At 47.2% G+C, this 22,768-nt stretch overlaps 2 protein-coding genes across 4 annotated transcripts in view; one reads left to right on the forward strand and one right to left on the reverse strand.

Moving 5' to 3' along the window:
- ANKH (ANKH inorganic pyrophosphate transport regulator) overlaps window positions 1-5,490 on the forward strand; it is a 136,354-nt gene extending 130,864 nt beyond the window's left edge. Inside the window, exons 9-11 of one of the 2 annotated variants that reach the window (XM_017669370.3) lie at window positions 1,117-1,240; window positions 1,789-1,888; window positions 3,550-5,490. In XM_017669370.3, coding sequence (XP_017524859.3) covers window positions 1,117-1,240; window positions 1,789-1,888; window positions 3,550-3,663 — 338 coding nt within the window. In that variant the 3' untranslated portion in view covers window positions 3,664-5,490. The remainder of the gene's footprint in view (window positions 1-1,116; window positions 1,241-1,788; window positions 1,889-3,549) is intronic. The other variant, XM_017669359.3, reaches the window with a different exon arrangement.
- Window positions 5,491-16,523: 11,033 nt separating this feature from the next.
- OTULIN (OTU deubiquitinase with linear linkage specificity) overlaps window positions 16,524-22,768 on the reverse strand; it is a 31,816-nt gene continuing 25,571 nt past the window's right edge. For both annotated transcript variants that reach the window (XM_073237734.1, XM_073237731.1), the window contains one exon: window positions 16,524-21,857. In XM_073237734.1, coding sequence (XP_073093835.1) covers window positions 21,663-21,857 — 195 coding nt within the window. In that variant the 3' untranslated portion in view covers window positions 16,524-21,662. The remainder of the gene's footprint in view (window positions 21,858-22,768) is intronic.

The following is a 22,768-nucleotide window of genomic DNA, read 5'->3' on the forward strand; positions in this document are numbered from 1 at the left end:
TTCCCCGGCTCCACTGGAGGAGGGGCTGGAGGTCCCAGAGGACTCCAGGTGGGCACGGAGTGGGGACTCATCTTTAATCTCCTCCCCACTCCACTTTCCCGCCTGTGGGATTAAAGGCTCCTGACAGCCAGCCATCAGGCCCCATCTGGTTTTGCAACCTGCTGGGTTTGGGCCAACCAGATCAGCATTCCACCTGAGCACCCTCACCTCCTTTGGCCAAACCCGAGTGTGCATCTGTGCCTCATAAATATAATGCTTCCACCCTGGGGCAGGCAGGGCATGGTTAGACCAAGGAGACAGCATGTTCTTCCTCCAAATGCACCCTGGTCCCAAGCATTTACCCTGGGAGTGTGCACATCCTCCCCTCCGAAGGCCTTTGCCTGGTACCTCCCCACCCAGGATAAAGGACAAGGCCTTACACATCCTGAAACCCTTTCCAGTTGCAGAGCAGACCTGAACAGGGTGCTGCTTGCTGTAAGGGTGCCCATGCCCTGCAAAACCAGAGTCAGTAACTCACAGGTCTGGATGGGGAGACAGGTGCAGGGAGCATGCCGGGAGTGGGGGTGGGGGGTCCTGTCAAGTGCCCACATACCAAATGAGGGGGTGCTGCCGGCAAGGAAAGGGGAGATGACCGGCTCCAGCATCCAGGGCAGCGGGGAGGGAATGAGGGAGGGGCTGTGAGAGCTCCCCACCTGAAGTCCCCATGCACCCCAGGTTGTCACAGCTGGTCCAGCACCTCCTCACCCACAAACTCCATCACCCGCAAGTTGCCACTTTTCTCTGTGGTTTCTGGTCTAGAGAGCAGAGCTCAGAGCTCAAAGTGGCCCAGGGTGGACAGGGCTGCCCAGGAGCAGGCGGTCACAGTGGAGAAAGGAAGCTGTCTGGGCACTAAAGGCTTCTATGAGGCAGGAGGAGCCCGGCTGGAAGCCAGAGCAGGGATCAGGAGCCTGGGCCGGCAGATGAGGGGTTCAGCCCAGCCCAGGACGACAGCAGTAAGGCCTCGGTCCTCACCAGCCACCCCAGGACCTCACATGTGCAGCCCAGGTTTCAGGGTCTGGGGCTGCAGGACCAACTAGAGAAGCTGCCACTGCTGACGAGTCCTTTGCTCTCCCTCAGTCACTGTGAGGGCCCATCTCACTGGATGGCTGATGACGCTGAAGAAGACATTTGTCCTGGCCCCCAGCTCCGTGCTGCGGATCATCGTCCTCATCACCAGCCTCGTGGTCCTGCCCTACCTGGGGTACGTCCCGGGCACTGGGAGCAGTGGGCCCTGCTGCCACTCAGAGAGTCCTACAGAGGTTTACGTCTGCATTTTCGGGTGAAATCCCCAAGCTTATCTAGAATTAGAAATAGAGATGTCTTGCTTCTCTGCCCAGGTGGGCACTAGGCAGGAAACTGTTGAGATGCGTTCTAGAAAATTCTGCTGGAGGCCAGGCCCAGGCACCATAACCGTTAGTGGCAGGTCCGGTAGGGTGGAAGACCAAAGGGAGGAAGGGCATCTCCCTTGGCCTCTGGAGTCTAGTCTTGTGGGGAAGGGACATTCAGGCCCCCCCATCTGGAAGCCGTGGTGTGCAGAGGGGACGTGCCACGTGGGCTCGCAGCTGAGGGGTCGAGGCAGCCAGTATGTGCCCCCCAAGGGCCCCCGAGTGGTGCAGCCCTCACCTGAAGGCCTTACGTGCTCCTCTGGGCCCTCTGTCAGCTCCACTTTCCTGGGCTGCTGCTGGATTTGGACCCTATCTGTGCCATGGCATGGCTCTAATGGACAAATGCGTTTGGTTCTCATCTCAGGGTACATGGAGCCACCCTGGGTGTGGGCTCCCTCCTGGCGGGGTTTGTGGGTGAGTCCACCATGGTCGCCATAGCAGCCTGCTACGTCTACCGGAAACAGGTGAGCGGTGGCCCCACAACCATCCCCTGCGGTGCCTGCGGAGCCTCCTCCCAGGTGTAGGGAGACCCGAGCCGCTGGTTCCCTGAGGGTCCGCAGCAGAAGGCGGCCATGGTGACCCGACAGGCATCCCAGACCTCGGCTGGACCCACAGTGCTCACCAGCACACCAGGGCCCATCTGCGCCAGCAGCCCTCACAGCCTGTCACTCAGCCCCAGTCAGGTGTAGTAACAAGGGGGGGTACCTTGTTTTGTAGGTTAGTCCTATGCCCTGCCTGTTTCAAAAGGCAGCCATACTTCTCCGGAGAGATAGCTGAAAGGATACAGGTCTACAAAAATGATGGTTTTGACCATGCAGGAAAATCTTGAAAAGATGATTCTCCTTGAACCCAATCCCTCCCCTCAGCCCTTGTGTTAAGGAGTGCCCAGTCTAGGAAGTGTTGGGAGCCCAGATCTCCTCCCCTACTCTTCACTTCTACAAATCCTTTCCCGTCTTCACTTCCAGCTTCCACCCACAGGTCTTTCCCAATCCACACATATGGACACACACAGGAACACACACAGTATTTACATTCTCTAAACCTTTTAGCACATAATTCGCTTGCCCTGTGGGGTTGTCTAATTATTTAGTAGTCTATTTATTTCCTTTCTACAATTATGAATACTCAGGGAGCAGCCTCATCTGACCTTCTTCATTCAGCAGAGATGGGATGAGATAAGCCAGGGAACAGATAGAGGCAGAGAAGAGGAAGGATCCATGGGCATCTCTGGGTGCACCAGTGTGGGCTCCCCGGCCGTGGCAGCTAGCTGGTGGTGAGAGCTGCAACTGGTCCAGATTTGGACTTAACCACAGCCAGCGTTTTGCCTCGCAGATGCGATTCAGGAAAAGAGGGGCAAGGAAGTTATAATTATTGAGCATTTCAATTAAAGATGAGAATGGGGAGGGGATAAGAAGGTCCATGGATTGTGGGGCAGGGTCCTGGAGGGAGGGTCTGACGGCAGTGGGAGGTGAAGGATGGTGTCCTTGAAGTTGGCCCTTCCATGGTGCTAAAGGTGTCAGTGATGACAGGGTCTCCAGTGAGCCCACGAATGGTGCAGTAGCACTGGGGACCCTCCTTGATCCCCGAGAAGAGGTCAGGGCATCACAAGGCCATCTGCTGCAAGGTGGACAACATGGCAGTGCAGTCACCAGGAATTAGGACAGGCAATGAGTGGGGCAGAGGAGAATGGCAGCCAACCCGGGGCTGTTCCCAGCAGGAGGAATGCTCCAGGAGCAAGAAATCCAAGCTCATCCCAAGGAATAACGGTCTGCACGTGGCCATGAGGAGGAGGCTGGGGAGGGCAGCCACCATTGGAAAAGTTTCTGCAGAGCCAGGATTCCATCAGCTGACCGTGCATTCCCTGGGCACCCAGGAGGGGTGTCCGGGTAGGGAGGTGGGAGACAGGATCCCCCAAAGTGCACAGTACCAGACAGCCTGCACCCTGGGAACCCAACGGGAAGGAGTGTGCCGAACTGAGTGCAGCCTCACTGAGGCCATCCCATCCATAACTGAGATCTGGTCTGCAGTTGAGGGGCTCTGAGACCCTGGTGCTCCCTCCCTGACCGCGCTTTGCTAGGATGTGTCCCTGTCACCACCCCTTGCTGATGAGTCTTCTTTGGTCTAGAAAAAGAAAATGGAGAATGAGTCAGCTGCAGAGGGGGAGGATTCAGCGATGACAGACATGCCTCCAGCCGAGGAGGGGACGGACGTCGTGGAGATGCGAGAGGAGGACGAATGAGCGCAGCACCGTGGAGGCAGTCCAGCCGACCCTTCACACCATCTCCTCTCCCATCGTGTTCTGTCCTTCGGTTTTGGCCTTGATTTAAAGGTTTCATGTCAACTCTCTGGCATACTGGGTATGCTCACACTGATGTGGGGACCTAAATGGTCTGTGCCATTGCTTTGTAAAAACAAAACAATTGGCTTCATGCCCTTGCTTCACAAAAACCCAAAAGACAGCTGCCTCATAGCCCAAGGTGTGTCCTCCTCCCTCGGACAATCTCTGCTCGGAACCAAAGGACCGCGGCTCTGCCATCCATCGCCCCTCCACGACCACGCCCAGCAGGCCACACTTCACCCTGTCCCTTTGCATCTCTCCTAAGAACCAAGGGTCACAACCGGGCTTTCTTTGATTGGTTGCCCAGTAACACAGCTGTACCCAGAGATGTAACCCTGGTGGCCTTCCACTATGGGGTCATAAACTGCTGCCCACGAGCAGAGGGTCAGCAGCAGGCTGCAGCCTGGAGTGACCGTTCCCACTGAGGACTGGATTTGCGAATGCGCTGGATGGACAGACGGAAATAATCTCCTGTAGGAAGGTTTGAGGTGCCACAGGAGTAGTGAATGATAGCATTTCATCTTGTATTTTCCTAGGTTTGAGTGAACTCCATATACATACATGAACTAAATGTTTTTAAGTTGTCACAAATGCGCATCTGCAAATTTCAGCGTCCACAGGCATGACTCCCTGAAGGCTTGTTTTTCACTCACCTTTCCTGAAGATGGCACTAGAGCAAGTGAAATGGAGCGTACTAACTTTACATTTTAGTTTTTAAAGTGAACTGAAGCTTTAAGTCATAATCTAGCATTTTAATGCCAGGTTGCTATATCATACCTTTTGAAATAGTTCATTACCTGGTTCTGCCATTCTTAGACATAACCACATGGTACAAGTGATTCAGAGTGTCCTTTGGTACTCCCCTCTCACGCCACACGATAAAGCAAGACATTTTATAAACGATAGCAAAGTCACTATGTGATATTCCCTGAAAAGACACATTTGAAATCCATTAGTGCAGTATATTTTTCTAAGTTTTGGAAAGCGGGTTTTTTCTTTAAAAAAAATTGTGGACACTGTTCACTAAATTCTTGATTTAGTCAAAATTCCTAGGCAGAAAGAACCTAAACACAAAAATATTTTAAAGATAAAAATATATACTGTATATGTTATGTAATTTATTTTAGGCTATAATACATTTCCTATTTTCGCATTTTCAATAAAATGTCTCTAATACAATACGGTGATTGTTTATGTGCTCAGCATACCTGCAGTTGAAACGTATTGTATCAACGAACATTGTGTCTTATTTGCAGCAGGTTTACAAATGTCATTTGTATATAAATGTAAGGATCAGTACATGACAAGAGAACTATTTTTCATTATGGGTAAGGGGTATAAATGAATCAGCTGGTGTAAACAGTGGGGATGGAAATACACACTGGAAGGGCAGAAAAGGAAAAGCCAAGCCTTTGTGTTTATTGTTTTCAGTGATGTCCGACCACATTGTTCCTCAAAGAAAAAAGAATGTGACAGCATAAGTCTGCCATGAACATCACAGGGCTGTATCCACATTTCTGGACACCCAGTGATCCTCAGGTGTGCCCACCGTGGAGACAATTCTCACGGGCTTCCTCTGAGCGGTTTCTCCTTCATATATAAGTGCTGTGCTGAAAATTAAGGTGCATAATTTTGGGGTGGTTTCCAAGGTAAGGTGGGGGAAAAAATCTCATTGTATCAGCTTTTTAAAAGCACCTGACTAGAAAATTAAACAGCAGTATTTTTTAACATGTGTGACTATTTCATGCTTGTGGAGTTGGAGCTTAAAGATTCATTCATTAAAAAGCCAATTATTTTCCTCTAAATCAGGGTAAAATCAACTGGACTCTTCATCATACAACTAAAACAGGTCATTGTAACAGACACCTTTGGCAATAGAGTCACAGGGCACAGTACTCTGTTAGAGGTTTCAGGGAATACAGGGAACATCGCCAGATCCAGACCATGCTGGCAGCACTGCAATTGGGATGTGCCCAAAATCTTTTGCCTTGATGCACACGGTTCCTCCATTCGACTGCTTACATCACAGCTGAACAGCTGCACACCTTAACTTCTAAAACAAAACGTCTTGCTAGCAGACCTTTCTGCCTCTGATCTCACCAGCACAGGTGGGTGGGGTGGTTAAACCAGAGACGGGAGACACTTCTCCCCACTTTTCGGAGTAAGAGGGACACACCTTTGATTTTGCTGACCAAAGAAACATTTCCCCAACGCAGACTTTTTTATTGCAAGTGGCTCAGCTGACAGATTCATTCTGTAAGGCACTGAGCTTGTGAGAACCACACATCAAGGACTGTGGGAAGACCAGGTGTGGCTTTCGCAATGTTGAATGATTGCTTGCAGGCAAACAGAATCTAAATGTACAGCAGACTAAAGCCATTTTTAATTTGAATGCTGAGAATTGAGTTTGGGCTGCTCAGAGCTCTTTCTGTATTGAGGGTTGTTCGTGGCCTCTCTGCCTTAAAGAAGCATATGTGAGGTCATTCTAAACATGCAGCTGCCGTGACTCTGCCCCCAATAGGTGAGACCTTGGTGGGCACTGGTGTGACACCCGAGAATGGAGCAGAACCAGGCATGGCCACTCTGGGAGTCACAGGAGGGCAGAACCTGGCAAGCCCGCAGCTCAGGGTATGGCGAGAGGTTTACACATGGGCCAGAACCCCTCACCTGTTTGGGAATAATCTGGGCTTGGAAGGCCATTGGCTACATCCCTGGGTGAGAGCCAGGCACCCCTCACTGCCTGCCTTGGCTTGTCCAAGCTGGAGGCCGCCTCTGGCTATGTGTTTCGTACTTTAGCTCAGGCAGGTGGTTTGACTTTGGAAATCCACATGGATGGTCAATACCCTCAGAAATGGAAGCTTCTCACAGTGGTTTGTTATATACTACATGGGACCAGGTAAAGCTTTGTACAGTAGTAAACGCACTTGACTTTTCACTCCCCATGTCCTCCCAGTACATTGGGAGGCACAGAGGGCAGGAGGCTCATAAGGAGGCAGCCCAGGGGCTCCACCGAAGACCAGCTCCAGGGGGCTGGACGTCCTCCAGACCCAACCAGGGCCCAGCTCCATGAGGATGAGCAGCATTTTCTGCATCTCTGTTGGGGGTTGGGATAGTCATTACATCCCCCCAAATCAGGAAGGGCATCTAATGATATCTTAGAGTAAAACTGAACAAAGTCACCAGCTCCCCACCCTCCTCATGGTTTGTTCTTTGGGGAGTCTTATGAGAAGGAAGGGGCAGAGGGAAAGTAACTCGTTTTGTACCTTTAGTTTCTAGAAACAACTATTTGAAGACAGTAGTTCTCTAAATGGATGCTCTCTTCTTACTTTAATTAAACTGAAAGAGAGGAAGAAGCTGTGTTGCAAAATAGGAGGTATTTCTATTGTTGTAATTAAACCTTAAGAAATATTTTCTTGTATTTAAAAATCTTTTAACTTCAGGAAATCTCTAAGTAAGCCAGTGCCCAGCACAGCATGTGCTGTGTGTAGAACCAGCCGTGGTTTCTGGCCTCTTACTTTGCGGGTAAGCTGACCTCAAAACTTAGGATGGAGTTTTCAACCAAAGCGATGCACGGTCCAGGAAAAGGGGTATTTAATGTTCTAAGTCCTGCCCTCTTTTTTTTCTTTCTCAGAACCAAAAGGGGCAGGGGGGGCGGGCAGGGCTTTATAAGGCTGGCGATTTCTAAGTGTTGAGCCATCTGCATTGCACATACAACCGACTCCCTAAAACCAGCCACTCCTGCCTGCCTTCTGTAGACGGCCACCCTGTGGCTCTTCCATAAAAAGCATTTGAACCATAGAAAAGCATGTTTTTGAGCAACGTGTTTGGTAAACATTCAAGATGCCCCTCTGTGCAGTTATTTTGAGTATTTCTGTCATTTGAAGCAGCAAAACATCACATGATTTATCAGCTGATCTAACCACACATGAAACAGGATGTAGAGAAAACCTGAAGGCAAACTACAAAAGACCCGGTTGCCTGCGCCTTTAAAGGCTAGCCGTCTAAAATTAGCTACACTAATGTTCAAAATGATAGGAGTTTTACTTTGTGACCAAAATAACCCAAACCCCACTCCGAAGTGAGAAAAGGTGTGACAAATTATACAGTTTACTGTCTGATCTCAAGAGGGAAGAATAATGAAGACAAGATGGTGAAATCTTGTTTTAAGTTGATTTCATTTTCAAGAGGTTAGAGGTCTCAGCTGTTGCAGTCTCTGCTAAGAGAAGCACCCAAAGGGGGCCTACGAAGTCATTTTTTTAAAGCTCATCTTTGCCAAGTCCAAGAGGTTCTAGAAGAATTTTTTTTTTCCTGCTTCACTTGTACTCAAGCAGGGTCTCTCAAAGGCTTGGTAAGATTACGCACTTTCACAGATGGCTGTCAGCTACATATGGACCCAGCATGTTTCTTATATGTTACCTCTTTTAAGTTGGGTTATGAAACTTAAATTGCACTTTACCAACAAGACTTGGCCTGGCTTCTCCAGTCTGTGTTGTAGACAAAGCGCACAAGAACTAGGCACTCCTTCTCTCTGCAGAAGCAGGAGTGGCTTCCTCATATTAGAGAAGGGGGCAGGTGGAGACCAACGGGCTGTGAATGGCTGTACCACTGTCTGGCGTCGTGGAGATTCAGGGACGTGGAGACCAGTCATTACTGTAAGGTGCAGAAGCAGATGTTCACCTATGAACCAGGGACAGGAAGTGGCCCCTTGGAGTTGGTGAGCATCATAGGCAGGTAGACTCCATCCCTCGAGCAGGGGGGACCTGCAGTTTGGATGAACCAGCCCGGCCGAATAAAGGAGGTACAGGGCACACAGCATCGCCAGTCCCCCAGCACAGACCGGTCACCACGAAGCAGGATCACTCTTCAGGGGTGCCGCGTCCATAAGCCCATGGGGGCAAAGACACAGCTTCTTGGACCTGTGACATATGCACTTTGCTTAGTGCTGTATTCAGGGGGCAAATACTAAAGCTGGAATGACCAAGGAGCTAGTTGTAAGGCTTCAGAAATCTTTGACAGAGCCCCACACAAGATCCTGTTCACTACAAACAAGCCTGTGCTCACCCATCCAAGGAGAGCTGTGTTGGAGGCCGTGGGCTCAGCACAACCTTCCAGTTCACTCTCCTCTGATCACATGAGGGAGTTTATCACTAAAGCTCCTTCCTGGGCCAACATTTTATGAATGATCTAGGAATTAGACCACACAGTACAGGATCCTATGATAGAAAGATAAAATTACCTCATTCCTCATTTCAGGTCTGAACATTAGCAGTGATCCAGAATTTTTATTTTAAACAAAATTAAGCTTACTGGGAGTCATTATTCCACATGCGCTGTGGCTTTTCAGTTTCACAACAAAACTGTGGGTTTAGTTTAAACTGCTGAAACTATCACATTAAAATATTTGTGCAGCCTTTGATTAAAATTGATTACAGAGGTCCACATAAAATATGTCACATTTAAACAAGTGCTGTGTATGTATTTAACAGATGTAAGTTTTTGCATTAAGACCATTTATATATGCTTTTGTTTTTTGGTGGGGGGTGGATTTATGCTCATATATTGTCAAATAGCCTTCATACTCTAAGTAAAGCTTCAACAGTTGGCATACAATTGAGATTGTTTTTAGTTTCTTGATTTTATTCTCACCATACACACCTCAAATGACATGATTTCCTAATTCTGACTAGGATTTTCCTTTTTGTCAAACATACATGAGATACTAACATTTCGCCCTTTGCTCTGGTAGCTAAAACCTCTAACCACTGGGGTATTTCTCTAAACTCCCAGTCTTATTTAAATATGACCCATTTCTTCAAATTTTATTCTATATGAAAATGAGTTTTTACTTCCCGTAACTTTAGTAATACTGAAAGTGCTCCTCTGAAGCCTGACTTCTCTACCCACCTCTAGAATGGGGATCCCAAACTTAGGTGTTAGAAGAGTGAGAGGCGTAAACCTGAAAACCCCTCCTGCCCACATCTAAGAGATCCTTCTTATCAGTTTTTATATGAAAAGAATCATTCTTCTTTAAAACGTAATGTCTTAACCTCAAAGAATGATGGCTCTTCATTTTTAACTTCCCGTGAGAGAGGGTTTATTAAGTCCCTGTGATCCACAAAGGTGAAGCATTCTCTGGCAGCTTGAGACTGCACCTTATCTCCTGTCCTGCTTTATTAAGGTCTTGGAGTTAAAAATCCCAGACCTCAGCACTACCTCTGCCTCTTTTACATCCCTTTTACTGCTTGCTTCTTACTGGTTATGTTTCCATATGGTACCTGGGATGTGGCACGGTTTCCTGCCTAACTACAATGCAGGATATGGAGCTGTGCTGGCCAAGCACTGTTAATTTTCCCCATGGGGAGCAGAATGCCACAGGGAGCAAATCTGACCCCTCCCATGCCTGCTTTGACATCCCTGATGAATCACATTACCATCCACCCCATCACCTACTCCATGACACCCCCACCCACCAGTGGGGGCCCGCTAGCCCTGGTATCTCTCACTTCCAGCCCCCCTTCCAGCCTCTTTAATTCCACTGGCTTGGCTCAGATGCTCCTGGTCACCTAGGGTGTGGGTGCTACAGGAGCTTCCAAATGGTATTCCTTCTCCAGGCTCGTGTGTGCCCTGGACTACAATGTGAATGACACCTCCTAAGAGCTTTGCAGTGCACAATCATTCCCAGAAGCCTGCCCACCTCTTCCCACCCCACTCTAGCTCACACACTACAAAGGACTTGTAGTGTTCATACTTAGCTTCATTTATAAGGGCTGATGGCTTTCAACCAACAGGGTGTTAAAATAAACCATGAGCTGGTTCATAGTTTTGAAACACCTGCCTGTAATCTCTTTTCCTATCTATACATTCTCTCAAACCACCCATACCCACAATGGTAGCAAACTTCCAAAAGGCTTACCCTTGTGATAGGCAGTTTGGATATATTCATAGACACAAGCTAAGGTAATTTTAGGTAAAATCAAGGAGAAAACTATTCCCTCGTGTTTTTCTTTTTCAAAGCTATTAAAGGCAACACTGGGGTGGATGAAAGCCTGGCTTTGCCTTTATTTTTCATTCTGCCCCCAACAAGCTTCAGGTTTCTTTCCTGAACAATGCAAGCCAGTAAATACTATTCCAGTTTCACAGTGCAATGCACTGGTCTTTGCATGAAAGGAAGAAAACCCAGGACTCAGAGTCCTCTTTCCATCTCTGCTGCTTGTTAGCTATGAGTTGGGCAAGTTGTTGGATGCCTCTGCATCAGCCTCCTCTGCTGAAACAAGATCTTTTGTAGTTCTAATCCACTGCAACATCAGGATTTGCAGAGCATGATGGATGGCAGAGCAGGAAGATGGAGTGCATGCCTGCTAGGTTTCCAGTTGGCATGGGACTGCCTCAGCCAGTCTGTCTGTAGGCATACTGCCAGCCTGCTTTCAACAAAGACAAACTACTTGAACTTTTATGAAATGAAGGCCAATCTTAGGTTCAGATGCTCTTGAATCCAAAGACCAAAATAGAATGAATACAGTAATTATTACCCAACTTTATATTACAGAACACACCTAAAATTCTTTCATCTGATTCATGTAAAAAGTTCTCTTGATCTAAGGGCAAGTGGCTGAGGAAAAGCTGGTTGTGGTCAGCTACGGCCTCGGCCCTGTTAGGACATATACAAGTTCATGCATGACAGATTCCCCACCATGCTTGGCAATGCTGTGTCCTAACTCAGCTCTGCCTGCCTTTGCCCCAGATGCTGCCGCGGCTCAAATTTCAGTAGCCATTCTCACCCTATGTTTCTCAATGCCATTGAATTCTACCTTCTTTGGAAAAAAATTAAAATCGCCCCCATGGCCCAGGCCCCAGGCCTGCTCCCTCCTTAGCTGGGAATGCAGTTCTACATATTCCCAGGTCATCTAATCTGGGCCTGTTTCCTGTTCCAAATACACACTGATGATCCCCAGGGCTGTTTTTCCAGACTTGACTTATTCCTGAGCTTCAGACCAGTCACCTCCCAATATCTCTTCAGAGGGGCCCCAGGGGGTCTTGGCCTTTAGCCCCTCCCTGCATGCTTGCCCACCTTTTCCATGCTTTCTCCTGACTTCTCCATCTGATTGATCACATTACCACCTGACCAGAAACCTACTGGAGGCCCCACCCCTCCCTCAATCAAGTCCCTAACCCCACTGGTTCTTTCTCCTGGTACCTCTCACTTCCTTCCCTCCCTCACCATCCTCTTTAGTCTCACTAGATTGGCTCAGGTGTTCCTGGTCACCTAGGGCCTGGATGCTATAGGAGCCTCCAAAATAATGTTTCCTTCCCCAAACTAATTCTTCCCCTGGACTATAATGTGAATGACATCTCTTAGAGTTTGCAGTGCACAACCTGCACAACCATTCCCAGCACGCAGACCAACCTCACAGTGCTTTTCTAGGCTAGCCCTTCCTGTCGCTCTAGGTGCTAGGTTGTTACAAGGAGGTCTCCACATGTACATGGGTGGGCACCAGGCTGAACCTGGGCTACATGTAATAACCAGGGCCCAGCCCAAAAGTAGGAGGGTGCTGACACCCTATGAAAAGCAGCAACACAAAATGGGGGCTCCTGCTGATGCCTGGCATCCTGCTGAAGCAGGTGTTAGTGGGACACAGCCAAATAAGAGTTCAAGCCCCCTGTAAGTGTCAAGGCCCCAGTAAGTTGCAGTCAGGAGGGACCTAGGGACAAGGCTTCGCAGTAAACAAGAAGCCACAACGTGGACATCTGGAAAATTCAGCCTGAAAAATAACAGTTGTTTTTTTGTACCCAGCTCTTGACCCTAGCAACAAGCCCCCAGTCATGTAAATTTATCCATGCTTATAAATCCTAGACACGGCAGCCCAACATCTCCCTTGGAGCCCCTCCTGATTCGCAGAATCCCTTCTCTTTCCACTCCTCATTAAAAGCTTTGCTGGTTGCTCTGTACTCCTGTCTGCTGGCCTCGTTCTTTGTCACCTCCAAACAGCATCTCAGCCAGTAGCACTGCTCCAGATGCCTTAACACCTGGCTCCATTTTGAAATTTGTTCCCTCTTTTGTCCCTCACCCACCATAAAAGGACCTGGAGGAGGTATTCAAACAGAGTTGGTAGAGATGGATTCTTGGTGAGGAGCCCCTTCCCCTCAGGGGTGGGTGCTTATGAGGACGGAGGACGGGGGAAGGGTCCCTCAACACCTTCAGCCTAGTGACAGGGCTCTTCAGGAGACACTCAGGGAGCTTGAAATGGGCCCCGCAGTGGCCAGGACTTGGTGTTTGGGCATCTCACTTTCCTGTCAAATACCACAGAAGACAGAATCGGAGGAAAGGGCATGGGCTGGCTGGCAGGTGCCAAGTCTGACAGGGCAGGAAGTGCAAAGGTCTTTCCCATGAGCCAGACCTGAGCCACACAGATCAACAAGTTCACCTGTGATCACTGTAGGTCCTGAGGAGGTGAACAGGGTCTGAAGAAAGAAGCTGGAGTTAACACTGGATTCCTAGGAGCTGCAAAGGAGTGGTGGGTCAGAGGAGAGAGCATTAGCCACATCAAGGGGTCTGCCAATCAGAGCCCTGAGCTGGGGACAGGACGTGGGGGCAGAGAGGTCTGCAAAGATCCCCAAACGTACTCCATGCAAGATCACAAGAACAAGAACTATATCCCTGCCAGGCCCAAGGAGTGAAGCCAGTTTAGGACAGCAGCCACCCAGAGTGACCTTTGTTCCCCTGCTCTCCTGCCTCACCTCCTTCCTCCGGCTCCAACTCCAGGGTGATGAGTCAGCTTCGACTCTCACATGAGATGGACTATTCCAGTTTCTGAATCAGAATAGTATTTGCAGGTTAAAATGACTGTAAGATCTCTTTTATCATCCAAAGGTGTTCAGGAAAGCCATGGGATGCCCCAGGTTGAGTTTCCGTCCAGGAGCAGGGGAAGTTCTCCTGTTTAGTTCCTCTCCAGGTGGAAGACAAAGTCACTTTGTTTTTCACCCCTGGACCTGCCAGTTCAGCTCACCTGTTACAGATGCACATGAGCTGTGTGAAGGCTGGGCTGAGCCAGAGGTCCTGGGAGAGACACGGAGGGGAAGGTTGGATCAGCTCATTCTTGCATCTGGAGCTGGAACTGTGCCTGCCCAGAGTAGGCGCTCTTTGGTGAAAGAATGAGGGTGTTCACATCATCCTCTCCAGGACACATGCACAACACCCTTCTTTCTGTAGCCGCCTCATCTCCAGCCCCCTCTTCTTGATGATGAAGGCCAAGCCCTCCACGAGCTACAATAACCTGAACCAGTTCTTATCATCTACAACCAAAACGGCTCAACATGGGTCCCTGATCAACCTTTTGTTGGCCGGCCTTCCCTTCTTGGTGCTCTCACCCCTAAATCTCTGTAAAACAGAGGGGAAAACCAAAAGCTTTCTCACATATGAAATATAGTCAGAAGCTGTAATAGATGGCCAAAAGCCATGAGCTCCCAGAAAATGACCCATGAATAGCTTCTGCAAATGAAAGCAGGCTCAGCCTTGCTCAAGTAAGGTAAAGGGATGCAAATTCAAAGTCCAAGTATCAGCTCAGCAAAGATCAAGAGTTTGATGGAGCCCAGAGTTGACAAGGGCCTGTGGAAACTGGTACTCAGGCTGTCCAGTGGGAATGTTAAGTGATGGGATCTCTTAAGAGGACAGTTTGGCAAAATGTTTCCAGCATACACTCAACTAGGGAGAGATTAACACCATGGGCAAACATGAACAGGCAATGCAGAAAAGAAAGAAAGTGACGAGTAAATATCCAGGAAAAATGCCCACCAGTACCAGAACCAAAAGACAATTCAATGTCTTTCTCTTTCCTTTTTTATTCTTGCCAAATTGTCAAAGTTAAAAATGAAACCATACCTAGTATCTTGTGGACAAGGAAGCAGGCTCTCAGGTACCTGCTAGTTAGGGTGAAAATTCCTACAACTTCTCTTGGAAGGTAGATTGGAAATAGGTTTCAAAAGTCTAAAACATGTTTAATTTATAGATACCTAAAAAAATCCATGAATAAGAAGGCTCATTGTAGCACTAATAATTGTGAAAACTGGAAATAGTCAATGGCACTATTTAATGTTGTCAAAAAGGTGTTTTTAAAACCTCATAGTACATCATGCTTCTCAAGACCTAGCATATAAACAGGATATGATCTCCACATACATAAGCCAACAACTACCCTAATGTGCTTGCTTTTTATTTTCTCAGCATTCTAACATTTTGAGGGGTGCCATCTCCTAAATGACAGCAAATCATGACAGCATTTTATCTGCTCTAAACTGCATTGTAGCTCCTGATGTGGGTGACGGCACAAGGGGAGTACTTGGAAGGCACTGTCCTAGGCTATAACAAATATAAATTCAATAAATACTCTAAATTATAATGATGACTGTAAAGTAGAGCACCACTGCCACCAAACTTCTTACAAGGGCCGAGGGCTGGTCACTGGGGTCATGGGGCGGAGGGCGGGGCAGGAAAATCCCCAAGCAGCTGCAGAACACAGAGAGGGGAGTCACCCAGGACTCTCCCACCCCAAGGGCCAAAACTGTTCTGCCTCTCTGGGTACTGGGGGCTAAAGTCCAGAATCAACCCTTCAGACCAAAGCCAGAAGTTCATTACTAGGCCACTCACACTGAGCTCAGACAAGAGGCAGGTAAGGGGTGGGAAAGGAAGACAAACAATTTAGAGAACCTGCAGAAAGAATGCCAGGAAGGTTTCAAGCAAGATGGAGATGGCAAGTGGAAATGTACTGTATAAATACTCATTTTAAACACACATAATACAGTTGGTAATTTACCATTTGATGGTTGTAAAAATATTCCTAAGGGCTTCCCTGGGACCCACAACCTGGATCCCTTTTTTTTCCTACACTTGCAGGGGGGAGGCACAGGTGAGGGAAATGGAGGAGAAACGCCAGAAACACTGCCCCCAGAATTGACAACACCATAATTCAGTAAGTGGAGAGGAAAGCATATTTATATCGGACATTCAGTTTATTAACCCGGTAGAATGGGACAGTAGAGGAGGAAAATCTGTTGCTGTGTTTATCACAGGTAGGCCCCTGCTACCCATTACCAGCCTGGCACTGCTTCTGGGTGGATACCCCACCCCAGAACCAATGGGTTCTTCAGAAGCCCAGCACCATTGTGCCAAGACTCCCAGGCTCAACTGACTAACAGGAAGGCAGGTCTCCACAGGCTCAAGTTTCATTCTTGATCCCCAGGAATACCTCTGAAAGCCAGCTGACTGCTTCTTCAGCTGGTTAACTTCCTTCAGCGGCAATCTCACTGATGTGCATGCACGCAAGGTCCTGTTGAGACTCTCGGCATGTCTGCATCAGTCTGAATGGCTGAACACCTAAGAGCACTGCACACGTGGTGGGCTTCTCAGAAGACAAGCAGGCTGGGTCTGGATTGTGGCTGCAGCCCTGCTCTGCAGGCCAAGGGGTCTTCCTCGGGGCCTCTGTGAAGTGCCTGCCACCCACAGCACCCCACCACCACCCAAGACAGGCCGTGTAACAGAGACAGAGGGAGGCAAAGGAACAGGCCCCAGCTCACCCCAAGGGCAGGTGATGGCGCCAGTGCTGAGTCCAGACCCAAGCCCAGAACTATGCACCTAATGTTTCCAGAGCACTTATTCTGGGTTAGGACTGTGAGTCATCAGGTGTTACGTGTCTGTCTTGAAAGTTAAAGCATTGAACCAAAATCTCCCCAAATTCTCAAAAGCAGGCATTTAACCACAGCAACACAGCCAGGCTTCTGCATTTTTATTTTCTAAGTTTATTTTTAGTTATTTATTTTTACAGTCCTCAGCAGCCAGATTTGTTACGGGGGATCAACAGCAAACCCCAAGTGGCTTGGCCTTTGACTGTGAAGACAGGAGCCTCAACAAGTCACAGGGGAACCCCCACCCCCAAGAGGCAGGCACCTGGCCATGGCTCCAAGAGGGAAGCAAGGCCCCACACTGACCAGAACCTTGGGAGACAGTTTTTCAGATTAGGAGTTTTTGACAAATGCTGACATTTTACAGTGTAAACAGAGGAGATTTTGCTAAACAAGCCAGGACAAGTGGGGCCAGGTTCACACTGAGTTCCCCGCCACCCTCCCTTCACCACCCAGCCCAGGGCAGAGAAAAACAACCGCCACAGGTGGAAGTCGGGTTGCTAGCCTCCCCAAAGTTAGAAGCTGCCAAAATGCAGGTAACGGTAACAAAACATTTTTACAAAAACAATGGAAATGAGAACGGAGCTCATTAAATACATTCATTTTGGCTTTGTTCCCACACTGAAATACTCTGCAGTAATTGTTACCAAGGATTGCTATGGCTCCTGCAAGGGGTTCCATATTTTAGCACCATTTCTGTGAATACAGAGCAAGGCATTTTTCAATAGATAAAAGCTCTTAAAATTAACACAAAAATTATTTTCAAGTTCAGAATTAAGCTCAACCACCCCTGGCCTGGTTACTGGGAAGACAACTGCCAAGCCATGGATATTTCAAGCCCCATATGCTTTCTTTGTATTACTCATGCTCCAGTGAGTGATATCATCACACTTCATTCCTGATCGAGACTTACACCCAAGAATCAACAGGACTGAGCTAAAACTCCAGTTGGTGCTCTTCACCAGTAACAGCTCTATTAATAAGCACTGAAAATATTTAAATACAGGAGTTGCCATAAAAGGCCTGGGAACAGATATGTAATAAATGGTTTGTTGATATGACATTTCAGTATAACTAATATATCTATATAATGGCCACTCTGATAGTTTAATTATATGTATTAACCCATTCCACAATTCCCAGTAAGAAATTTCAATTTACCATGAAAAAAATATAAATGGGACAGCTCGCCTTCACCCTCCCAAATGCTGCTGGGCTCCACACTGTGGGACCTCAATACCCAAAGTCACTATGTGACTGCAGACCAGCACACACACACTTGCATTCATGTACGTACACACGCCCTCCTGGCATGGCCGAGCCCACCTTGCCCCTACGGCAGCTGCCACCAGGGGTGGCAGGCAGCCAAACCAGTTTAGTGCTGCAATTTCATGGCTCCAAGCTAGAAACTGAATTACAGAAGCAGAAATAACCAGTCACCCATCTTTACTGCCTGCACAACTCAGCACTGGCTCCCTAGTGTCTCTCCCTCCTCAGAAGAGATCACCAATGAGGTTTCCTAAAAGATTTAAGCATAAAATATTATACTTCTGTTGTGTAGGGGACTTAATACACTTCAGAAAAAGGAATTTTCAGAATCCATGTGCAGAATCTTTCCATTCAGATTTTTATCCTTTTACAACTTAAGTCCAGGAGGTCTGTCACATGTCTGCTGTTTTGTTTTTAAGTGGCATCTTTAATTTAGAACCAGTTCCTTCTCCTGCAGTTCAGTTTCTCAGGCCATTTTAAAATTACTTGACACTGTGCCCTGCATGACTATTTGGGGATTCTATGCCTTTTATACACATTTCAGATTCACTTCACAAGCATTGGTGACATTCCTTTTTATTGCTTAAGTACTCACAGATATTTTTTAAAAGGCACTTATTTTTTATGCATGCCTACAAGTAAGATTTCCTGGAGGTCAATATTTCTGAAAATACTTTGTCTCTCAAGGGGGAGTACCTGCAAAGTACTGCTTAACAAAGAGCGAGGGGAAAATAACCAAACTTTAACATCAAAAAGGAGACATATACAGAAGTCTATTTGAGTCCTATGTATACACATAGGATGGTAAAAGAGCTAGGTCATTAATGGCAATACAGCACTTTGCAGTTGTTATCTGGAAGGTCTTCAAAAGGCAGACTACAAACTCCCAGGTTAAAATAGCACCTCAGGGTGACAAGGAGGGCAGGAGAATAACATAGCCTCTTACAGCAAGTATATGAAAATTCACAAGTTGTTTCTTCCAACAGAGGTGTCAAGACTCGTGTAGTATGAGATTCTACCAAATGAGCGCTAGAATTGGAGGGCGAAAATAATGAAAGGATACAAAAGCAATATCTGTTTTCCTTAATGAAAGAACAATTTCATCAAACATCAACTGAGTATGTAACAGTGTAAGAAAAGTATAAATGGCTAGATACAAAATGCACGGTCAATACTATTCTGTGCCTTTACAACACTGTCAGATATGCCATATTCTGAGGAAGAGGAACTGCAAACATTTCAGATCAAATCCCACCTATGCCCAGATCATGTGGGAGAGACCTCACACTGGCCTCCTATTCTAAACTGCCGCCATCACTGTTCCATGGGTATGAGGGAAACCAATGGGTGCTGGATGTGCAGAATAGCTAAGCAGGTGAGGAGGGCAATCGGAAAAAGTTCTGAAGAAGCAATGTTAACTCCATGGAACCTGTTACAGGGCAATTCTTTTAGGTTCAAATGCACCTTAAATGAGTTCAAAGGCCTAATCTGCTGCCTCCTTAAGGTGAAAATAATCTTTTTGCCAAGACCATAGGTCCAAAACTTCTGAACTCTTGCAATAAAAAAGCACAGTGTAGTTCCTCTTACCTGCCCTTTTTCTAGAATCATTTTAGAGATGCCTCTAAGGAGATAACCTTCCTGAATCCATTTTGGTCTCAATTCAATTTCTATTCTGCTGCTGTCACCCAACCAGCTCAAGACCAAGAATGAGAAGTGGAATTAAGACTCTGGGCAACTGAAATTGCATGTTGCAACAAAAAAAATTGTTGTTTTCAAAGTTGGCTAATCATTTCTATTTCCTGAAGTAGTATATTTTTGAAAGCTTTGCTTCTCTGATGATGTGATCCCACTAAGCCTGCATGACAGTTTGAGAGCAGAGTCTAATAAGGCGTCAAACAGAAAGCAACTTAACTTCATCCTTTCAAATTTTTATCAATGTGGTGGTGAAAACCACAATTTCTGCACACACACACTCTAATAATATCACACATAGGAACAAGAAAAGCATGAATGCAAACAATTAAGTTGCCCAGAAGTCCAGTTCAAGTTAAGATTAGAACATTTTCAAAATGCAAAATTAGATGACCATGAGTATTATCCTGAGTTATTTTAAATTCAATAGCAGATATGAACCAACAGTCAGATTCAACACACCCAGGAAGGTCACAGACCCTGATTGCCTTGGGCAATCTAAACATTTGAGGTTGTGCTTTAAAAAACTGTCCTGTAATGAATGGTGTGCACTTCCTGTTGTGCAGCTGCACATAAGGTGAAGCATGAAAGCCAACAAGGAGCCATTATTGTTACTTTAATTTGGCTTCTGGGTACCACCTTAGGAGAGGCACCACTAGGCTTCACAGTGAAAAACACAAAGCCTCTCCAGCATATTCACACACATTTACAACATAACTCGATTCAAACACTAGTGAATAAACACCTACCAGAATGTGGTGAATATTACTGATGAGGTAATGGGGAAAAGAGTCTAACAGTCTGCATAGTTCTGTGTATCCTCTGAGTTTTCTCAACTAAGAATTTTAATTTTTAAGTGAAAGCAAAACTTGAATATTCCAAAAATCTTTGCCCCTCCCCCAAAAAGATTGATAGCTTATCAACTATATTAAATTGGACCAAATAGAGATGTTAATTACTATAAAATAAGGCTCGGTGCTTCAGGGTCATGGCACCTCCATGGACGTTGAAGCAATTCCGGAGGCTGATACATCCCTAGAGTGGTGCGCTCGTTCCTGGGATCCATGCCCACAGTCCACGCCCCAGGTGGGCGAGTCAGGACTAATGCAGACCATGCCCAGCCAGGCTGCCCATCCTGTCCCATCCCCTCCCGCAGTCACCACCCTGGCCTGTGGCAGGTGCAGGATAGCTCCTGACCAGGACAGCTGCCACCTTCAGCTTCCCAAATCAAACCAAGGGCAGATGCAGCTTGGCCCAGCTTCTGCACTCAGTTTTAGTATAGCCCTCAGCTTGAACCTATGCATGAAATCTCTTATGCATTGTTACTCGTCCCCAGCCACAGAAGGGCTACAGGAACTTGGCAATGGAAGCATCCCCAAAGACACAGCAGGCAGAGGGGCACAGGAGGACCTGGGATCCAGCTCATCCCCACCTCTGAACTCAGGTGAGTGCCTGAAGCCCTTTGGCCCTGGTCCCTCCTCTAAAGCAGCAGGTGGATCCACGCTATGCTCTGACTATAAAACAGTGAGTTGATGGACTGGAGAAAAAGGAGCAGCTTGACACTGGGGCTGAGCTACAACCTCACCCAGCTGGCAGGGGCCCACCTGCAACCAACACCAGACCCAGTACATCTGCCACCTCAGGCCCCTGTCACAACTCGTGGTGCAAGGAGTTCCAGGTGCCATCGCCACCCTCCTGCAGCTCCTTCTCCAGCCTCCAAATAACTCAAGTTTGGACCCAACTTTTACGCTTCTATGAGACAATCTGCTTAAAAGAGCTTAATATGCAACCCAAACCACTGCTCAACAAGACTATCAGAGGCTGTATGACTGTACCATTAACTGAGTTATACCCAGTAAGCAGACTGCACAGGGAGGGCATGACAGAGACCCACTGCCACCAAAACAAAAAAAATTTCTACCTTAAAAGTAACTGAAAACTGATTTACTGTTTAGAGGGAGTTTTGATTTGAGATATAAAGAGCATATTCCTCTCCTCCTCTGATACAAAAGATTTGTTTTACGGAGAAGATGTAGTTTGTACCTTCTAACAGGTGTGCTCTGAAGGCCCCACTGCAACACACTGCATCACAGATGCAGGATAACACTTGGTTAATTGTCATCAGAACCTAATCCTCGGGACATCGCACTCTGCGTGGCTCCCAGGGCGCACGAGTTCCTCTCGGTCATTCCAAGAGGCCTGCAGCCCAGGCCGAGGAGCTGCCTGTGCACCCAGCCTCATCGCCAGGCCGTCCAGGCTCACATCTCTCATAGACTTGTCTCCTCGCACACTCGGACGGGGATGTTGTAGTGCCGATCATCCTCAGCGATCAAGGTCACCACCGGCCAGCCCATGGGTGGGTCAGTGGGGTAGACCGTGATGAACTCTTCAGTGCTGTACTTGGAGAGCCGGTACACCTGGATGGTGTGGCTTACAGCATAGGCAAGAAGGAACATTTCAACCTGGGGAAAAGATCAAATGGGTATGTGGAGGGAAGCCACACTGAGGGAGGTGGTGTACCCCCACTCCATCCCAAGTATCCCAGACTGTGTGTGGCCTGGCTAAGCTGCAACTTTCCTCCTCTTCTATATGGTCGTTATAAACAAGCAGGTCACCAAGAATGGACTCCATGTCTAACAAGGGATTTGTATCCAGAGGATATAAAGAACTCCTACAGCTCATCAGTAAAAAAGCAAACAACAGGCTTAAAAATTGGGCAAAGGATTTGAATAGACATTCCTCTAAGAAGATATACAAACGGCCAATAAGTAAATAACAATCAGGGAAATGCAAGGCAAAACCACAGTGAGATGCCTCTTCACAGCCGCTAGGAAGGCTATATATATATAATGAAAAAGACAACTGACAACAGGGAGTGACTACTTAAGAGGTACAGGTTTTCTTTCATAGGATGAATGAAAATGTTTTGGAACTTGATACAGGTGGTGGTCACACATTTAAATGTACTAAAAGCCACTGAGTTAATATACAACAGCCAAGATATGGAAGCAACCTAAGTGTCCATCAATAGATGAATGAAGAAGAGATGGTACATATGCACAATGGGATATTATTCAGCCATAAAAAGAAAAAGAAATCCTACCATTTGTAACAACATGGATGGAGCTAAAGGGTGTTATGCTCAGTGAAATAAGCCAGGCAGTGAAAGACAAGGACCAAATGACTTCCCTTATTTGTGGAGTATAACAAAGCAAAACTGAAGAAACAAAACAGCAGCAGATCCAGACTCAGAGAAGGGAGCAGTGGTTCTCAAGAGGGAGGGCTGGGGGATTAAGGGGAACTACAGTTACCACATGATATTAGCAGGTCACAGGGAAGGCAGTACAGCACGGAGAAGACCTGTAATGACTCT

This window comes from Manis javanica, chromosome 1 (genome assembly GCF_040802235.1).
Source record: "Manis javanica isolate MJ-LG chromosome 1, MJ_LKY, whole genome shotgun sequence".
In the NCBI taxonomy this organism is placed as follows: domain Eukaryota; kingdom Metazoa; phylum Chordata; class Mammalia; order Pholidota; family Manidae; genus Manis; species Manis javanica.